Source organism: Blennius ocellaris (assembly GCF_963422515.1).
Source record: "Blennius ocellaris genome assembly, chromosome: 23".
Classification (NCBI taxonomy): Eukaryota; Metazoa; Chordata; class Actinopteri; order Blenniiformes; family Blenniidae; genus Blennius; species Blennius ocellaris.
This window is the reverse complement of record NC_137672.1, coordinates 8,167,894-8,186,733: the sequence shown is the minus strand read 5'-3', so window position 1 is coordinate 8,186,733 and position 18,840 is coordinate 8,167,894. Positions and strand designations below refer to the sequence as shown.

Below are 18,840 nucleotides of genomic sequence, written 5' to 3'. Positions count from 1 at the left end.
CACATCCCGCAAGAGCTGGTATTGTAAGACAAAGCAAATTTATTTATATTGCAGCATTCAGATGCAAAGTGATTCACATTGCTGAGCAAGGAAATATTACTAAAACAGAAATTAAAAGATAAGAAGTAAAACATATTGTTGAATGATAAGTCTGAGTGTGTTTGATCCTTATTTAAAGGAAGTGAGTGTGTTAGCAGGAGGGTTTGTTCCAGGTGAGGAGCGTAGGAACTAAAAGCTGAGTCATCTTGTTTCTTCTGACTCCGGGAACACTTAGAACCTCTTCCTGGGGACCTCCGGGGTCTGGAGGTTTCAGATTCTACATGTGAACCTGAGATGAATTTAGGCCCAAAACCATCCAAAGCTTTATAGACTAGAAGTGTTAGAAGTGTTATTTAAGTAGAACTTTATAGAGCCTACGTTAAGGACGAAGATAAAGAAATTAATACCCAAACTGTTTGATACATGCATGTTTTGTTTTGTTTTCCACAAAAGGGTTTGTTTTACTTTAAGTGATAATCTGTGAAAAAAGGTGCACATGAGAGCATCAGGTCGTTTCTAAAAAGAAAAACAGCAGGAATGCAGGAACCCGTTGAAGGTGTGTTTTATTGGAACACTTGCATAAGTTTGCTCTTTATGGAGAACAGGTGAGAAACATCAGAAAAACAACGTAAAATGAGGCGTCGTCCTGCAATTGTAGCAACATGATGAAATTAGTTTCTTCAGTTCATTACATACATTTATTAAATGCTAGACCTTCATTCTTGCTCATCTTTATTGAACATGACCATTCACACACTATATCTTGCTCTCTTTATTGGGTATGGTATATTATATTGATGACTATTGGAAAATTAAATGACAGAATACAATTCACAACATTTCCTGACACTGTATTTAGATGAAAATCTCATAAATATATAGGGAACTATTGAAATAATGTGAGGATATCTTCATATAATTCTTAAATATGCAACATTTTAAACAACTGTGCAAACACGTTTTTTTTTTTAGATTTTAGCAATATATTTTACATGAAGACCTTTGAAAAGCTCTTCAATAGTCAAAAGGCCATAGACGCAAGATCTTTGTGTGTAAATCTGCAAATACAAAACCAAAAATCACATTGACGTTAAGTCAAATCCTCCCGAAGACACGAAAGACCGCGAAATAGGAGCATTTAGTTCATTATCTGCAGCCGTCCTGAAGAGTTATCAAGTCATCAAAGGTTTATTCAGTCCAACAAATAAAAAAACAACTTCACAGTTAAAAAATATAAACCACAAATTAAAAAACAATTACAAAACCCTACTATAAAACATCTGACAAATCTAAACTCCCACAGTCCGTTCACGACGCCTTGGGTTTGCGTTTGATCTTTGAATTGATCCAGTCGATGTAGTTCACCACTTTGGTGTAAACCCCGGGTTTGTCGGTGCGGCCGCAGCCGTGTCCCCAGCTGACGATCCCGTACAGGAAGCTGACGTCGCCTCTGGCGCAGGCCAGCGGACCCCCGGAGTCGCCCTGCCGACACGCAAGGGCAGAAACAGCGTAAACACACACGAATCAAAGTGGAGGCAGACAAACCGCTGAGTCACACACTTGAAACTCAATATATTACTAAAAAAAAAGGCACCTGTGCGTGAAGTAAACGGCCAACTGTGACATTTCATTTAAGGGGAAGGAGTTTAGATATCGGAGTGGGTGAGTCTCGGTGATGCACACTTGGAAAAAAAACCCCTCCAGATTGAGATTCTCTCGAACTTTCCCAAACTGTTGACTCAGGGGAAATCGCTGCTGCCAACTTAAGTGTTGTTCCATTAGTCTGACAGCTCAAGTCGGCTTTCTGACATCGACCCTCTCCTCAGCCGAGGCAGGAGAGCAGCGGATATTTTGGCTCAACGAGTTCACTTGGTCCGTCGGTCGAAATTTCCAATTCTCACAGTCACAGTGAAGGAACTGGAGCCGCGAAGAACCAGCCAGGTTAACCTGCTCACATGTAACCACTTTATTCCTTTATTGAGCTCTTATTGAAAGAGTTTCAAGAATAATCAATGATTTCTTCCCCCACATTTTCATCATTTATAGTGCATTCCTTAATAGCAAACCCTGAAAGGGCTTTAAACACCCATAAGCACGAATGAAACGTTTATTAAAAGGAAGTAACATAAAGTCATGAGATCAGAGGGTGACAATATTCTAAGTGCTTCGCTACCTGACACGCGTCCACGCAGCCATTCAGACCCGCACAAATCATGTCCGCCGTCACGTGATTGCCGTAGACCTGCGGCTTCCGGCAATCATCGTGGTTGATCAATCGCACGCCGCCCTCCTGGAGGCTCGAGTACCTCTCCGCCTCTGTGAAATGAAACACAATTACTTTGAGGAAAAAAAACAAAACAAACAAGTGTTCTGTTTGTCATCCTAAGTTACTGAATGCAAATCAGTGGCCGGCTGTGACAAGCGTGACGCTGAAATCATCTCATTCACACTAAATTGAGGAGATTCACCCTCCAAATGTCAAAGCGTTTTTTTTATTACACGCGCTGAAAATTAACAGAAAGTGAAATTGACTCCTCCGCTGCGGCAGCAGAGCTCATTTCCAGTGCGCGACGTAAATGGCCGTTACGGCGGAAACGTAATGGCGGGACGACGACGTGGCGGCGGCCCCATCACTCACTCTCGTGTCTGTGGCCCCAGCCGCTGATGGCGCAGCAGAAGTGGTCGGGGAAGGCGGTGCTTTTGTCCGGGAGACAGATGGGCCTGATGAACTGGGTTCTCCTCGCGCAGCGTCCGTCCTGCTTCTTCAGCTTGATGAGCACTGAGGGGCAGAGAGGCGGAAGGTTTTACGGAGCAAATGGTAGACTGGGAGACTCCGCCACACCTGACTCTGTGTGTGTGTGTGTGTGTGTGTGTGTGTGTGTGTGTGTGTGTGTGTGTGTGTGTGTGTGTGTGTGTGTGTGTGTGTGTGTGTGTGTGTGTGTGTGTGTGGAGGTGGGGGGCACAACTCGCACACCTGCTTGGTAACACACAGCTGTGCACACACAGTGAGGATAGTGTGTGTGTGTGTGTGTGTGTGTGTGTGTGTGTGTGTGTGTGTGTGTGTGTGTGTGTGTGTGTGTGTGTGTGTGTGTGTCTCAGAACGAGGCCAGGAGGTCTCCAAGTTTATGTGAGTCACTGATGACATGATGCACGCCTGCTTGTGTGTGTGTGTGTGTGTGTGTGTGTGTGTGTGTGTGTGTGTGTGTGTGTGTGTGTGTGTGTGTGTGTGTGTGTGTGTGTGTGTGGTGATTACCAATGTCGTGTAGCGTGGGATTAAACATGGAGAACTGTTTGGGAAAGATGTAGTCCTCCACCCCAAACGTCCTGCTGTTGGAGTCGGTGACGTTGAAGTGGTGCTGTCCGAGCACGATGCGGATCTGGGAGCGGAGCGGGCTGCGGACAGACACAGAGACGCGTCAAGAATCGATCACGGCGTCACCGACTCTCGCGGCGGCTTCCAACACACTGTCCAAATATGAGCGTCTGCAGGAACTCTGACATAAACCTCACCGCAGCATTTCTCTTGGCAGCGCGGCGAGCCTTCACTGGAAGGCTGCAGCAGTGATTGATGGGAAATACGAGGAAAGAAAACAGGGAAGTGACATGCAGGAGAGGACAGGCCAGCCAGATGGCGAGCAGGCGGAGCTTTGCTCTCGTCATTGTGGTATTTGCTCCAGACACAAGATCACTGGGTTATTGAAATGAAAAACAGTTCATGCATCGGATGATGAGGAGCTCGTCTTGGTCTCGTGACCCTCGATGTGTTTGTGTCAGAATACGGGTACAGCACGATGTGTCCTCTATAATATGTTAACATGAATAGCAAACACTTCCTAAATGTTAACAGGACATCTCAAAACATGCTGTATAGAAAAACCCATAATTCCTTAAGACTCTAGAAAGAAACCCAGATCCTTCCTCCTGGACTTTCTCTCATTTTTTAAACTCACCAGGACCTTTTAGAACAAAAGTGGACTCATTCCAAAGCAGCCCTGTACTCAAACTACTCCTGGGACTACTTGAAACACCTGTTTTCATCCAAACAAGCACATTTTTATATGAAAGAGACTCAGATTTCTCTGTATTCGATCCATTTAAATTACAGCAATTACTGCTTAGCCCATTTGTCGACTCTTTACACAAAACAGGCCGATTGAAATGAAGCGGAATTTCTTCAAAAGGTGAAATCAATGCATTTTTTAAAACTTTTTAATCAAAACTGCGAAACCGAATTTACTTGCACGGCATGGTTAAGGGATAAATGTAGTTTTCCGAAAGTGAACACACACACTTATACCAATTCAAAGAAATTGCTGATAGGCTGTTTATTTGTTCACCGGCAGGTTCCAGAAGGTAGAAATCTGCTGAAACGGCCCAATTTAATGGTTTAACGCCGCGGCTAAAGACCTTCGGATGGTGGCAGATGCCTGCGGACTGACATCAGAGGGACGCGCATGCTTTTACATGTAAACAACATGAGACATTTTTAGGTGTTCTTCGAACCAGATTCTTGTCTAAATATAGCCCGTTGGTAAAGCCGCGATGCTGAGGGGGTCAAAGCCTCTTAAGCTCTTGGCTTCTGAGTCGCGGGTGACCTGCTCTTCAGCTGCGACGCCGACAGAAAACACTTCTTAAACTGTCTGTTCGACTCATTATTTCGAATCGGCGCACAAACCGAACCCAAATCCTCGATTGACGATCAAATCTGATACGGCTGGATGAGCTATGTTTTAAGCGGTGAGGTATATGTAAAGGGACATATGTAGTAGAGTGTGGAAAAACGAGACTTTTCTTTTGCGACTGGCCCTCGTTTGGCGTCTCACCGACTCAAGGTCAGCCAACTTGTGGGATCAGAACGGAACCCTGGTCGATCCGTCACACGGCGGAGAGAAACCGGGCCTGTGTGTGGTTCTTCTACACACTTCAGACTTAAACTGTCCAATCCACCAAACAAGATGGTTACTTTACAAATTTGGCACCAATCTAAACAAAGACCACCCTGTCCAATTCAGAAGCCACATGGTGGCACGGTGGTTAAGTGTTCTCGCCAATTTCTGCGATACGCCGTTGTGCAACTTAATTTTTCCTCCCGCAGTCCAAATAAACACTCATGTGACGTTTATTGGTGACCCTAAAATTACCCGTCTGTGTGAAGTTCTCCTTTCATTTTTAATTCGTTGTGCATGCCACGCTGATTTTAAAATATGGTCTAATCTCCAGGATGAAAACGGCTCAATAAAGTAAAACAACTGAAACAGCCAGGACACATGGAATGGCTTAAAAAAAGGACAAAATAGCTAAAACTCTTCCAAAAAAATTAAATAGAGAAAACAAACATCAAGCTAATATGACTATATTTGGCAGTGTAGCTAAAAAGAAAAAGAGAGAAAAAGAAATAAATTGCTCGTACAGCTAAAACTGTTGGCCCAGATACATAATCGCTGGCTAAAGTGGGAAAATTCAAGCTAAACAGTGAAATAATCTCTAACATTGGCAACAGAAGTTCATTTCAGGTGTGGCACTTCATAAATGCAACCTGGAAATGTTTTTTTTCTTTTTTTCTGTTTCAGATAATCAGAAATTTGTCCAGACAAATTGAAAAAAAATAATAATAATAATAAAGCCATAAAATGTTTCTGAAGCACTTTTGGTTTTCACACTTGGAAACTTGGTTTTGGAGCCTGAAGTTCAAAAAAAAAAAAAAACTAACACGGAAGTTTTCAATTCAAAAGCATTAACCTGACATTGTAACACCGCTGCAGTAAAAATCATTCCGTACTTGCGGAAGAAGCAGTGCGCTGCAGAGACGATCCAGCAGGAGGAGATCAGACTGCCGGCGCAGAAATCCAACTGTCCGATGTAGATGGCCGCCATCCAGGGATGAGTCCCGGGCAGAGCCGAGTTTCCACCCAGAATCCGGCCGCGGGCGACTGACAGCCTCTTCTTGTGCTTGGTCCCACACGTCGGACCTCTACCCCGCCTGGAGGGTTTTTCTTTTCTCACAGGCGGCACCTTGAATGTATCAAACCTTCGAGCAGAAGCTGAAAAAAAACCACACACAACAGAATAGTTATTTAAAAGCTTTGCAGCAGTTTTTGTACAAGAAACTAAACTTTCCCTTCAGCTACAAAACAGCTAAACCAGGGGTCTGCAGCCTTTATGCGTTTGAGATTTTCTACCAAATATAACATGTGGAGCCTCACGACATGTTAATTATCTGAAATGAAGAAAATACATTTGCAGGTTGTGATTATGAAGTGCCATAGCTGCAATTTAATATATCCTTTATTAAATGTTTAGCTCTTGTAGCGAGTTTTCCTTCTCTTCTGCTTGGGATTTAGCACTTTTGCCAGTTTATATATGAGCTATTTTAGCTGCTTTAGCTATTTACAGCCACTATGAGTTTCCTAATAGTTAAAGCAGCTTTATGTTTATTTTGTATTTAAAAAATGTTTTTCCTTTTTTTATTTTTCCATTTCCCCAATTCCCTTCTCTTCTTTTTTCACCCTATTTCTTTTATTGAAAAAATATTTTGATTTGTATTTATTTATTTCCTTTTTTCTTCTAATTTTAGTTCTTTTTTGTTTTTTGCCTTTCTATTTTCTTTTACCTCTTTTTTTGTTTTTCCATATATTTTTCAATCTTTATTTTTTCACTGTTTTTCTTTTTTTTCCAATATTAACGAGTCTATACTTCTAGGTTAACAGTTTTTCCCCCATGTGATTTACATTTTTGAGTAGTTTTAGCTATTTTATGCTTAATTTAGCCGTTCGATCTATCCTGACGATTTAAGCCATTTTACTTTATTTAGCTTTTTTTTAAGCCTGAGATTAGAAATGTGAAAATCAGTGTGGTATGCAAATAATATAAAAATGAAGAAAGCATGTTTGTTTTATTCTCAAAGCTTCATGGAGCTGCTTTAGAGAAGCCGGAGGGCCACACGTGGCTGCAGCGCCGCAGGCTGCAGACCCCTGAGCTGAACCGTCACCCACTACGATTACACTCGCTTTAAATACCTCTTCTGACATTTTTTGCTTTTGCTGCTGGTTGAAATCCCCCTGAAAGAAAGAAGCGTTGACGTTTGGAGGGGAGTCGCGAGTTGAGGACGGCACAGCAGATGGGAAAAGTTTGTGAATTCAGTTCATACCCCGGGCCTCGTGTCAGCCAGCCAACTAATCCCGCTCAGCACATAAACATTTGGTTCCACCTGACATGACATGTTGATTCAGCGTGAGTCACTACCCCCCCCCCACAACCACCCCCAGTATCCCATTGAGGTTTTTCCACGCCGAACCAATCAACCTGGCCGAACATGACTTCCAGCCACATGGCCCAATCACTCCTGTCTGTTTCGCCGGTACTTGATTTTTAATTAAATGTGGAGGCATTTATTGAGTGTGACTGATCAAATAATCAAAGCTGGGAGTGCAGATGATCTCTGAATTTTGATTGAAGCCTTTTCCGAGGCCACGCTTGGTAAATATATTGACAAAAACTTCATTTATGCAAACAACAAGAACAATAATAGGGATTTTGTGCATGTAGAAACAACTGATGGGAGCTAAATAGACGATTTAACCCCAGATTGGCACAGCATCTCATGCCAACACAGTTCGTCACTGATAAAAGCAACCAAATTACAATTATCAAATGTTCAATACATGCAGGAATACTAACAACAACAACAACTAACTCGGTGGCCTGCGTACTCACACAGAGGCATCGTACAGGATGGCACGTCACAGTACTCCCAGGAGATGGCGCTGTCATTTAGTGTGTAGCACCATGGCTTCTTGTCCCCATCTGGGTTTCTGTACACACACACACACACACACACACACACACACACACACACACACACACACACACACACACACACACACACACACACACACACACACACACAAACTCATTACTATTCACATATTAATAACAAGAGTTTTTTTCAAGAGTTTTTTTTTCAATCTGCAATAAACAACTTCTTCAGAGATAAACCAGCATTTGGTGACCGGGGTCCCAAATCCCAGCGTGAAATCGTCTTTTCTTTGATGTCGGGGACATTTTTTGGGACACATAGCAGTCGCTGCGGGGATCTCGTATGGCTGCAAGGTCGCCATGGAAACAGCAACAGTTGGATGGAGGGTGCATGTGGCGGCGATAAGACCAGTTTCCTTTTTAATCGCCGACGGGCTGCATTCAACATGTGCTTCCTTAAGACTCGCCGCGCTTTTGAGTCGTTTGAAGGCTCGTGCACACGCTCACCGATGAAGGGCAGCTGGCTTTTACAAGCGGAGGGAAACGACTTGGATCTTGCAGCTTGAAAGATAGAATTTAGGGAGATCTGGCTTTTGTGATGAGTCGTATTTGTGACCGCAAGTGCAGCATAAATATTATTAGTAGCCTAAGTACTGCAGGGTTCGCCGATACTCTAGTACGGAGTATCTCTGAGTTGGTTAGTTTTGAATGGGATTTTTTTGGTTAGAAAATGGGTTTGATAATGATCTTGTTGTCTTCCAGGACTTCCAGGAAGTTTTGAAAGCGAAAGTAATCACACTCTTGGTTGAATATGGCCAATTTTATCATGTTTAATTTGTTGCATTTAGTATAATTTTTACATTAGTACAGTGTACAAACCATAAGTTTCACCAACGCAAGATGATTCTTGTTCGCTGATGCTATAAAATGCCGAAATAATCATACCACTGATGATTTCTGAGGCTTTTATGTGTGTTTCAAATGACAGACTGGATAATATCCGTATATATTTGAAAAGCCAATAGATAAATCTCACTGCTACGGGACCCGAGGTTGATGTTAAGTATTTAATTCCTGTAAGACACAGAGACCCCTGTTTGATTCGTACCAGTGTCTTCGGGGAAAAGCCATTTATTGCGCAATGCGTTCTGGGTACTACACCAACAAATCTAACCGTGCAAATCAGAAGAAGCAGACGCAGAAAGAAGAAGTTCGGAAAATATCTTGCGGGCAGACGTGGAGTAGAGAGGAAGAGGTAGTGAGGAAGGAGCTCATTGATGTTTGGTCTGGAGTCTATATATCGTGGTTGTTTGCGGCTACACATTCGCCACGGGCTAATTAGCCAAGCCACCGATCGCACCAAATGAAGGCGTGAAAAATGTGCTGCAGCAGCTGTTTGGTAGGATGTTTGACGCACACACCTGCAGTAGGCGTGCTCCCCGAGGCCTCTCAGCGGCGAGGTGGCCACCGTGCCCACGTGGAGCTCATCAAACAGCAGGTCGGAGTTCCACGGCAGACAGGGGGCGCCGGACTCCGCGGTGCCCACCACCCCTCTGTAACCTGTCCCCCTGCTGTTATAGCACTCTGCCTGTGGCTCTGCGCACACACGCACACACGCACACACACACACACACACACACACACACACACACACACACACACACACACACACACACACACACACACACACACACACACACACACACACACACACACACACACACACACACACAAAACGATCCCAACAGTTTTTTTCTTGTTTCCACACGATACCATCAAGAAATGTCAGCGTCCTGATGAATATCTACATGATGACACATCTCTTTTCTCGTTTTTCTTTTCTGTCCTCAGCTGGAACGTGTCTTTGAAAGAAAACCTCCCCGTGTGCATTAATGACCCACTCCCACTCTGAACACAGGTTGAGCAGCTCGCTCATGTCTTCACCTGCCGCCGCCGCGACCACACGCATGAGCCTGCACTGTATAGACACGCACTTATGATAAACACCCAAAGAGGGGAAGGCGTTGAGGAACACTCCGTTCAAAGCAACGTGCTGCGTTTTATATTTCAGCCAGTGCAGCACATGTGCCTGAATTCCTGCATTTTACCCAGAGGAACATGTGAAACGTATGGCGACGTGGTCGCGGCTTACCAAAGTCACAGTACGGTCCGCTGTGGCCGCCTCTGCAGTGACACACGGCCTTGCCGGTAGACGTGATGAGTCGACACGTTCCTTCATTTCTGCACGGGTTTGTACGGCACACTGGAGACATGGGAAGCCACACACACACACACACACATAGTCGATTTAGAAGTAGCACAGTTGACAACCTGTAAAGGTGAAACTATCAACTTTCTTGTGCAAGATGACCTGGTGCGTCTATTTAATGTCTTACACATCATAACACCAACCATGACAAAGGAAATAATCCGAATCAGCACTGATTTATGCAACGACTGTGAGAATGAATATGTAGAAAGACCCTCAGTAACGCTGAGCTGCGCTCCAAGCAAAGTTGGGAAACTTTTTTAAGACTTTGTTTTGTTTTTTTTGTAGAATATCTGGAACATGTGGTTCAGGATGATACCGAAGAGTCAGTTTTGTTTGACTTTGGGATGAATTTGAGTGATTTTATGGCTGTTTTTATCTCCTCTCAGACCTGGCAACCCTCCCTCCGAGCCCTCCTTCCAGCTCATTTTGAAGCATCACCATCGTACAGTCTGTCTCTTTTGGCTCACTCTGACTGCTTATATTAGTTTTCCGCAGCAAGCAGCTGGTTTGCTCTGCAACATGTCACGCAACCAAAGGTAAACAGAGTTTGTTTTGTGCTTCAAGATACAAAAAAATATACAACGTTCTGTCAAAATATTGCTGAATGCAAATCCCTGGTGTTGTACTCTTATAGGAAGACGTCTGCAGCTTGTAGGCAGCATGAAATATTTACATCTAACTGAACTTCATCAGATTTGTATAGATTGTGAATTAACTGCCATCTGTCCAAAAAGCAACTGTCTGCATGTGTTTTGATGGAAGCAGGTTTTGTTTAACAATTTCAACTTTAATTCTAAATGCGATAATATCTGGCTTTAGTATTCGTTGAAGGATTATTGCAAAAATCTGAAAAAAAAAAAAAATGTCTGGACAGCGCGGCGGCACATCTGTATTAGAATTGTGCCGAAACACGAAATACTTTGGCAGGTGAGTTGATGCACAGAAAGCTAAGTTGGACCTCAGATATGATCCAGTTTTAGCAAAAACATAAAAGAAAAGCTGCAGTTTCTGGCCGCTGGCATGACAAAAGTGTTCCAGTTGACGGAGCATGAAAGCGCCTCGCTCTCTCCTGTTAAATGCCCACGAACACCCCTCCCCATCACCCAGATGAAAGCACCTTATGGACCCATGGGGTGTGTCCTAAAACGCCATTCCTGAGTCACAGTGAGTCATATAATCTTTCTTTTCTTCCAGTTACTCCTGTAACTATGGAGCTGCGATCAAAGAAAGGGCAGGGCCCGCCTTTCATATCTCCTGCGAGGCAGTGATTTTGGAGGGAGAGGGAAAAAAGAGAAAAGAAAAGAAAGAATAGGGAGGAGACCTGATACTTGTGCTTTCTGAAGCATGAAATGAAGCCGTGAAATTAAAAAAAGGAAAAGACATAGCAAATGAAGCCATTGTCGACCTCTGTGCTCAGCATCAGTCTCGTCATCCCAACAAAAGCAGACACGGCGTCTTACCTGTGTAGCGGACTCTTTCACACTGGATTTCCCCCGCCGCACATGTGCACTGCTCCACGTTACGGAGGTGAATCCGTCCCCAAGACTCTCCGGTGTCATAATAGCGCAGGTGTACGGTTTCGTAGCACCTCTCTGCAGGGCCCGACGCGGCGGCACATGAAAGGCAAAGGTTTGCAACGTGAGAGGAGGCTGAAGCTCAATGGCGCGTACGGAGCGCGTCGTTTTGATGGCTACGGCTGCACGAAATGCAAAACATCCATCCCGTGTTGTTTCCAGGTTTCGTGTTTACCGTTCAATGACTTTCAACGCAATGTGATTTACAAACTCGCGACTGATGTTCCGTCACTTTGAGTTCCCTGCAACTGAAGGACGCAGAGCGTGTCATTAGAACCGAACTCAACGAACTGGTTCAAAAGACTTTTGGTTTGCTGCTGAAGAATGCGAGACGGGTTTTAAAGCACTTTATTTAAAGTTGTTATGTAAAAGCTGTTTTTAACTAAATTGTCATCATTTCGACTCCTAAAGTAAGTTGATTTTCTTAAAGTGAAGGAAATAAGATGTGATTGTGGTGATTATCGAGACAACTATTATAATTATAGATACATAGATATAGTAGTGTTTGGCCCTTTGCTTTAGCAGAGCATCTTCTATTCTCTTAACACAATTTATGTGAAGAAAAAATTTGGAAAAAATGTGCTTGTACATCAGCACCGTACATAGAAGCAAGCCACTGCATCTATGTGTAAACCTAACATGTAAGTGGAAGTAGTACTCAATAATATATATCAAAAGCGCAGATAATCATTAATAAGAAACTGGGAAATATGTGTCATTTTGGGAAGTTTTACACCAGTAAATATCTGATTGGATACTTATTAGTTGATGGTGTCTTTATGCAGTTTTTAAAATATTTATCTTTCAATTGGATTTAAGATTTGAAATTAGCCTGTTGATGTCGGTGAACTAATACAAGAAAGAGGAGCCGATCCAGAGCTTTGAATTCAGGAGAAACATCATTCAGGTTTTTATTCTTCTGCACTGCAAGAACACTTTAGAGAAGTGGTGTCGATCACATTTTAGTTCATGAGCCACATACAGACCAATTTCCTTTTGTGAGCCAGAAAGGTAAAATAGTGCCATAATAACCTTTCAGTTTAAACTTTAAAGATTTTCTTTGTTGTAATGGAGAGTATATGTGATGAATATGTTTGTATTTTTTGCAAAAACCAAACAATTACAATAGAAAACTACTACAATCTTAACATAAAGCCGATTTTAATTATACTTTCCATACAAAATACAGTGAAATGTCCAAAGAAAACCTCCTATAGCTGTTGCATTATGGGTGTTTTTACAAACTCACCCTGACAACACGGCTTCGAGCCTTTTGTAGGCAGGTTTTAGCAAACTGGCCATATTTAACCAGTCCAGGCCTCTCAAGATGAAATGAGTCTGTATGTGCAGGCCCCTGAAGTTTAAAATGCTTTTTTCTTCAGTTACAAATAAAGTGTCAGACTCAATTCAAATCATGATCATGTTTTTCTTCATAAGCACATTTTGTTCTGACTGTTGTATTGTGTTGCCTTTCCATTTCTTGCCAGCTTGTCTTGTTGCTTTCATAAAGTTGTTCCCAGTCTGTTGTTCCCTTGTTTCAGCTCCTCTGTCTTCACCGAATCTCTTTGGTTTTTTTGGGGGGGGGGTTTTGTCTGGACAATTTCCTTGACCTTTAATTATGGCATGAAGATTTTTCTTGCCTCATTCAGTCATTAAATGTGTTTGTTGTGCTACAAAATCTAACCAGTCCTAAAGGAGTGTTCATGCTGTGATGGACTGGAGGATTAACTGCACAAAAACGGAAAATCAGTATACAAATAGAAAGTTCTACTCACTCTTCTGGCACAGTCTCCCGCCGAAGGTCTCGGGACAGACGCACTCGAAGGAGCGGCTGTTGGGGATCGGCCTGCACGTCCCTCCGTTCTCACACGGACTCGCCTGACACGGATCTGTCGCGCAACTCAACAGAGTCAACAGCCGACTCCAAAACACAGTCAAGAGGTGAGAGAGGGAGAGGCAGCACTGACCGTCCATCTGCGTCTCCTCCGGCACACAGAAGCCCCACTTCCTGTCCCGGTCGAAATTATGTGTGAGAGAGCACCTGTGGAAGAGAAGCAGAGTCATCCAGCGAGGGTTATTTGTGAAATACAGACGAAGGAATCCCAGCAGATCCACGAAGGAAAGAATGAGGAGGGTCGGCTGAATAAAGGTGGATGAAAAGAGAATTTGTGACACACTGTTCCAGCTATAGCCCTACATGTGCACCTCGTTGCTGTTCATGATTTGTACACAAACCAGGGAATATTAGAAATGGGTGGAAGAAAAGGTTGACAAATACTCAGATTACTTAGATCCCTTTTTTCTGGATATTTCTATCCATTGGGTTTAGAAAAAAGCCTATTTTGCTTAGTTTAATTTCATCTAAATTGTTTGGGGAAATGTGATTTGAAACTGGATATTGTGCACATTGAATTAAATCCCTGCAGTTAACAACACAGTTCAAATATACTAAGAAGTTTTGGGGAAAAATATTTTTCATAATTTTACTTGAAGTAAGTACATTTTATTTATCAAGCCTTTTTCTATCCATTCTCCCAATTAAAACTTTCTTTTTCTACTAATTTGTCACTTAAAAAGAAACAACATCCAAAAGTTAAGAATTACAATGTGAACATAATGCAGCTATAAGACACTAAACAAAGTAAAAAAGCTTCTCTGTCAACAGCAGTACATGTATTTGTACTTGAACATAAATCCATGTGAGCGCAGAAGTAATTTGCAGCTCTGATGTTGTGACATAGAACTTATTTCATTATCATTATTGCATCAAACTATAACAATACCTCAAATTTGTGTTGGAGGAATTGTGGGAAAGTGGCTGACCTTACTCATATATTCTAGGATGGTCCAAAAATCTAGTATTTTTGGAAAAAACGTATAAAAAGAAAAGTTAGAAAAACTGTGGGAATCGAGTAACAGGCATACTTATTGGGGACACTACCTGGATATCTCAGGCTGGAGATACTTAATGTGAATACTGCCTTTAATAGCGTTTAATAGTAAGGAAAGTAAGATTGCCCCTTCCTGTTCCAACATGAGTGAACCAGTGCATAACATAAGCTCTATAAAGACATTTATTGTCCATGACAGTCCTCACATCAACCCGATGGAAAACCTTTTGGATGAATTGGAGCTGAGACTGCAAGCCGGGACACAAATGGTCAAAAGTTCCCATAAGCAAACTCCTAAATGTTGTGGAAAGCCTTCCTAGAAGAGTTGAAGCTACAAAGAGTAGACCCACATCATAATAAATCCTGTTTAAGACTGTGATGCCACTCAAGTTCACATGAAGGCAGGCCAGCGAATACTTTTGGTAACATAGTGTAGATGAATATGGCAAGATTGTAACCTGGCACAGGTGTAAGATGTGTGTTAAATTGTTGTCAAGTGTGAAATTTAAAAAAAACAAAAAAACAAGCCTGAACAGAGAAGCACTCAACAACCTTTACCTCGCACCAACTCTGTCAATCATACAGTGATTTCACCGAAGACTCATCCGCATTCCCAGTGCCGCTCACCTGACGGCGCGCCGCAGGAACACGTGGGTTCGTGTTGCAGTAACGGTTGGCCCATATATAATTGCATACACGTTGCTCCAACTTGCTGGCATCCACCCTTCTTGTCTCCAGTCCAAGTAACCATGACTGAAAGAGCCCTTCAGCAAGTCTTGTGTTGGGTTTTTTTTTTTTTCCAAAATAATAAAAAGGAGATTTGGTTGCTGTGTCACAGTATGAGGTAATAAAAAAAATTAATAAAAGCTGCAAGTGTGATGGTTTAACTATGGCAGCTGTTCATACAGCCCCGAGGATAAACTGCGTGAAGCGGTAGAAGTGACGCAAACTGGAGATTCAGATGGGAGTTTGTTCATCTTATCAACTGTGCCGCTTGAAAAACAGTCGCTAATTACAAAATTGAATCACTTACTCTGGATTCATCCTCCCTGACGTTGCTGCCACGCACGATGGGAAAAAAAAAAAAGTTCGGAAGATTACACCAAAAGCACACGATGACGAGGTGCGCAAAGTGACGCGCAGACGCACCGTGATCTGACGTTTGATTACGCACACAATAGTGATTCTGTTTGCGTAACCAGGACACCGAGCGAGACGCGCCGATGAGGAGGACTCACCAGGGCCGAGAGGACAGGACGGCGATGCAGTGGTGATGAATCCTTCCTCCCTGACGGAACGGGAACTGACACTCCCGGCCCGTCGTGGTGACAACTGGGCAGAGGAAGAGGACGTTGTTGTCATTCGACAAACAGCAAGGTGAGATATATTGTTAATGCATTCATTTCCCACCAAAATCAAGCCGAGAAGCACGTTTAAAACGAGGCTGACACGGATTATAAAAGTTTCATTTATAGTTTTGATACCCCCCCCCCCCTCTCTCTCTCTATCGTGTTGCATTCATGAAGATTAAATTGCAACTCTACACGGTGAACATTCCGTTACATTTGACCTGGTTTTCGACCTGGTTTTCGACCTGAATTAAGTGGTTTCACTCTTTATCTGTATTTGTTTTGTAAACCATTTTGACATTTTTGATGTTTTAACAATTTTGCAAATTTTTTTACACCATTTGAATTTTTTTCCAATCAGAAATTCTCATCATTTCAGTTATTTTTAAGCCTTTGTATCTTCTTCTTTTTTTTTTTTTTTAAGTTTCTTGTGTTTTTGAGCTATTTTCCCCATATTTTACTTCTACCTACATTTAAATCCCCTTTTCAGCCAAGAGTTAAGAGCCCCTTTGAAAATGACCCTGGTATGCAAACTTACCAAAATAAGATAAATGCTGATTTATGTATGACTTTGTTAAAGCTTCTGCAGAGAGGCTGAAGAGCCACTTGTGGCTCCAGACCCATAATTTGTCTTACACATTCTCAAACATGCGCGATAAGTCACATTCACACATATATTATATCAGCCGCCGTACAGGATGATCAAACACACACCTTTAGGAATCGAACTGCAAACATTATAACAGTTTGAATCCTCCTACTTGAGTAGTTGACAGGAATTTGGATGAGTGGGGGGGATGGAGGCTGTTTTCATGAGATTTACAAGAGTTTGTGTCTCCTTTGAGAGGGCAGATGTGAAGCGAGTGGGGTCCTCACTAATACAGCTGGCCTTGTTTTGTACAGTCAGCCTGTGTTAACAGGAGAAGTACAGCTGGAGGGGAGGGGGGGTTCAGTGTAGCAGTCGTACATTAAGATCCCCGGGGTGAGAAGTTACTTTAACCTCCTCTGGCCTTCCTCACCTGGTGGGAAAGAAACAAAACAGGCACCACCAACCCTGTGTCTTCAATGAACACGATTAGTCTCGAAAAAAACGTCTCATTACGCACCGCACTCCCAACCTCCCACCCTGGCTCGCATCGACATTAAACACAGGAGTTTAAAAAAAATGGAGTTTAAAAAAAAACCAAAAGAACACCCACCTTTCTGGCTCTCCTCGTGCGGCTCCTCGGTGGCCGCTGCGTCTCTCCTGCGTAATGACGCGCGCTGCAATGAAGTGAGAAAACGTCCTTCAGAGTTGGCTCACCTTTTTTTACGCACGCACAATAGCGCACAGAGGCGCTCGAGGGGATGGGTAAAACTCACCGTCTCTGCACTGAAGGCACATGACAGAAGGAGAAAAGCGATGAATGTCATCTTGACAGCGCGCATCTGTTCTGATCCGCAGGAGCGTAATTTCCTGAACTCTGGAGAAGGGGGGGGGGGGGGGGGGGGGGGTCCGCGCGCCAGGCTGTCACGTTATATCTGTCACTTTCAGAGTACTCGGTCCGCTTTTGGTCATAGGAAACGTGGGAAACCCTGCAAGTGTTGTCCTGTCCCTCACAATTTGGAGCCGTATTGAGTAAACCCGTTGCGTCATTAGGCTTGTCTCAGTCGGAGGAGGCATCATATCCAGCCCGGTGTTCCCTCTGCACCTTCTTCAGACGCCCACAGTTCATCCAGGGAGAGGAGAAAGAAAGAAAGGGAAAAAAAACAAAAAAAAAACTTTCCAGGGTAGAGTTGGACATGCATGTCAGAGTTGTTACTTGAAACAGCTTGCTCTGTGCAGGGACCGTCAGTAAAGTACTGAACTGAGAGAGCTTCTGGTTCAGGTCCGGCCCACTTTGTCCATGTTGGGGGTAAAAAGTAACGATGTGGACTTAGTATGACTTAGTATCTTATAATTATGACTTACCATGGGGTGTAGTGTTGTTTTTTTTTTGTTTTTTTCTTTCATATACAGGTGCTACAAAGTCACTGACATAACACTGACGTTTGAGAGATAAAGTTAAACCAGGTGTGTTAAACATAAGGTCCGTGGGCCAAAACCAGCCTGCAAGAGGCTCCCATTTGGCCACACCAGCAAGCAATTTGTCAAAATTTCAAAGAACTCATCGATATTTTAAACAAATTTCTTACGTTTTGGACACATTTACACAACACCGGTCTGAGATATTGGCGATGCTGCCATGAAAACTAAAAATTAACTTGAACTTCAAAGCTACGCTGTCAGCGTGAGTTGGTAAAAAGTTTCTTTGGACACGTCACGCTATTTTTTCACCAGAAGGTTTCGTTAAAATTGGCTTTACATTGAGGTGTCCTAATTTCCCCCCCATCGTAATTGTAATCAAAACGTCACGTAAACGGGACAGATTATTTTATAACATATGCGAAGTCTCTTTGCTGACATGAGTTTTACAGCCGTTACAAAATGCATCAGCGTAATACAGGTGTGTCCACCCAACATGCATTGTGCCAGAGAGCTGCAGCTTCTGTAATACATGCAGATAAACCGAGGTTGATAATACGTCTAGACAGGAACCCATCCACAGGCGTGGCACTGGCACTGAAGTCAGCCTCACATCTTTCAAGATAGGGAAAATAGGGAATTTAAGACCTGGATGATGGTGACCACACTTTGCAATGGAGAAAGTATGAAAGCAAAGAGCCTGAAAAAAAAAGAGCTCGGTGTGCTTGTCAGCATTCCAGCAGTGACATGCTGCATCAAGACAAACGCTCCAGACCTGCAATCTAACCTCTAATTTTCACCAGCTGTAACAATCACTTTCCAGATGCGGGGCTAAAAATACAAAGAGGGGGCTGGACGCTTCTTCCACATACGACGACTGTGTGAAGGAAACCGGTCAACTCAGACTGTTAATTATTGACGATGCCGGCTAACTCGGAATGCACGTTTGAGAACG

The 18,840-nt window shown here is 43.0% G+C and overlaps 1 protein-coding gene across 1 annotated transcript; it reads right to left on the bottom strand.

Annotated features, from left to right (window-relative positions):
- Positions 1-1,347: 1,347 nt before the first annotated feature.
- On the bottom strand, positions 1,348-17,293 carry hgfac (HGF activator; the record flags this gene model as incomplete). The annotated part of the gene is made up of 14 exons (XM_080519368.1): positions 1,348-1,521; positions 2,213-2,355; positions 2,678-2,818; positions 3,293-3,432; positions 5,819-6,080; positions 7,056-7,097; positions 7,753-7,850; positions 9,216-9,390; positions 9,947-10,057; positions 11,527-11,658; positions 13,416-13,681; positions 15,770-15,863; positions 17,080-17,143; positions 17,243-17,293. 14 exons carry the CDS (start codon positions 17,291-17,293, stop codon positions 1,348-1,350), a joined length of 1,893 nt encoding a protein of 630 aa, XP_080375494.1.
- Positions 17,294-18,840: the final 1,547 nt, after the last annotated feature.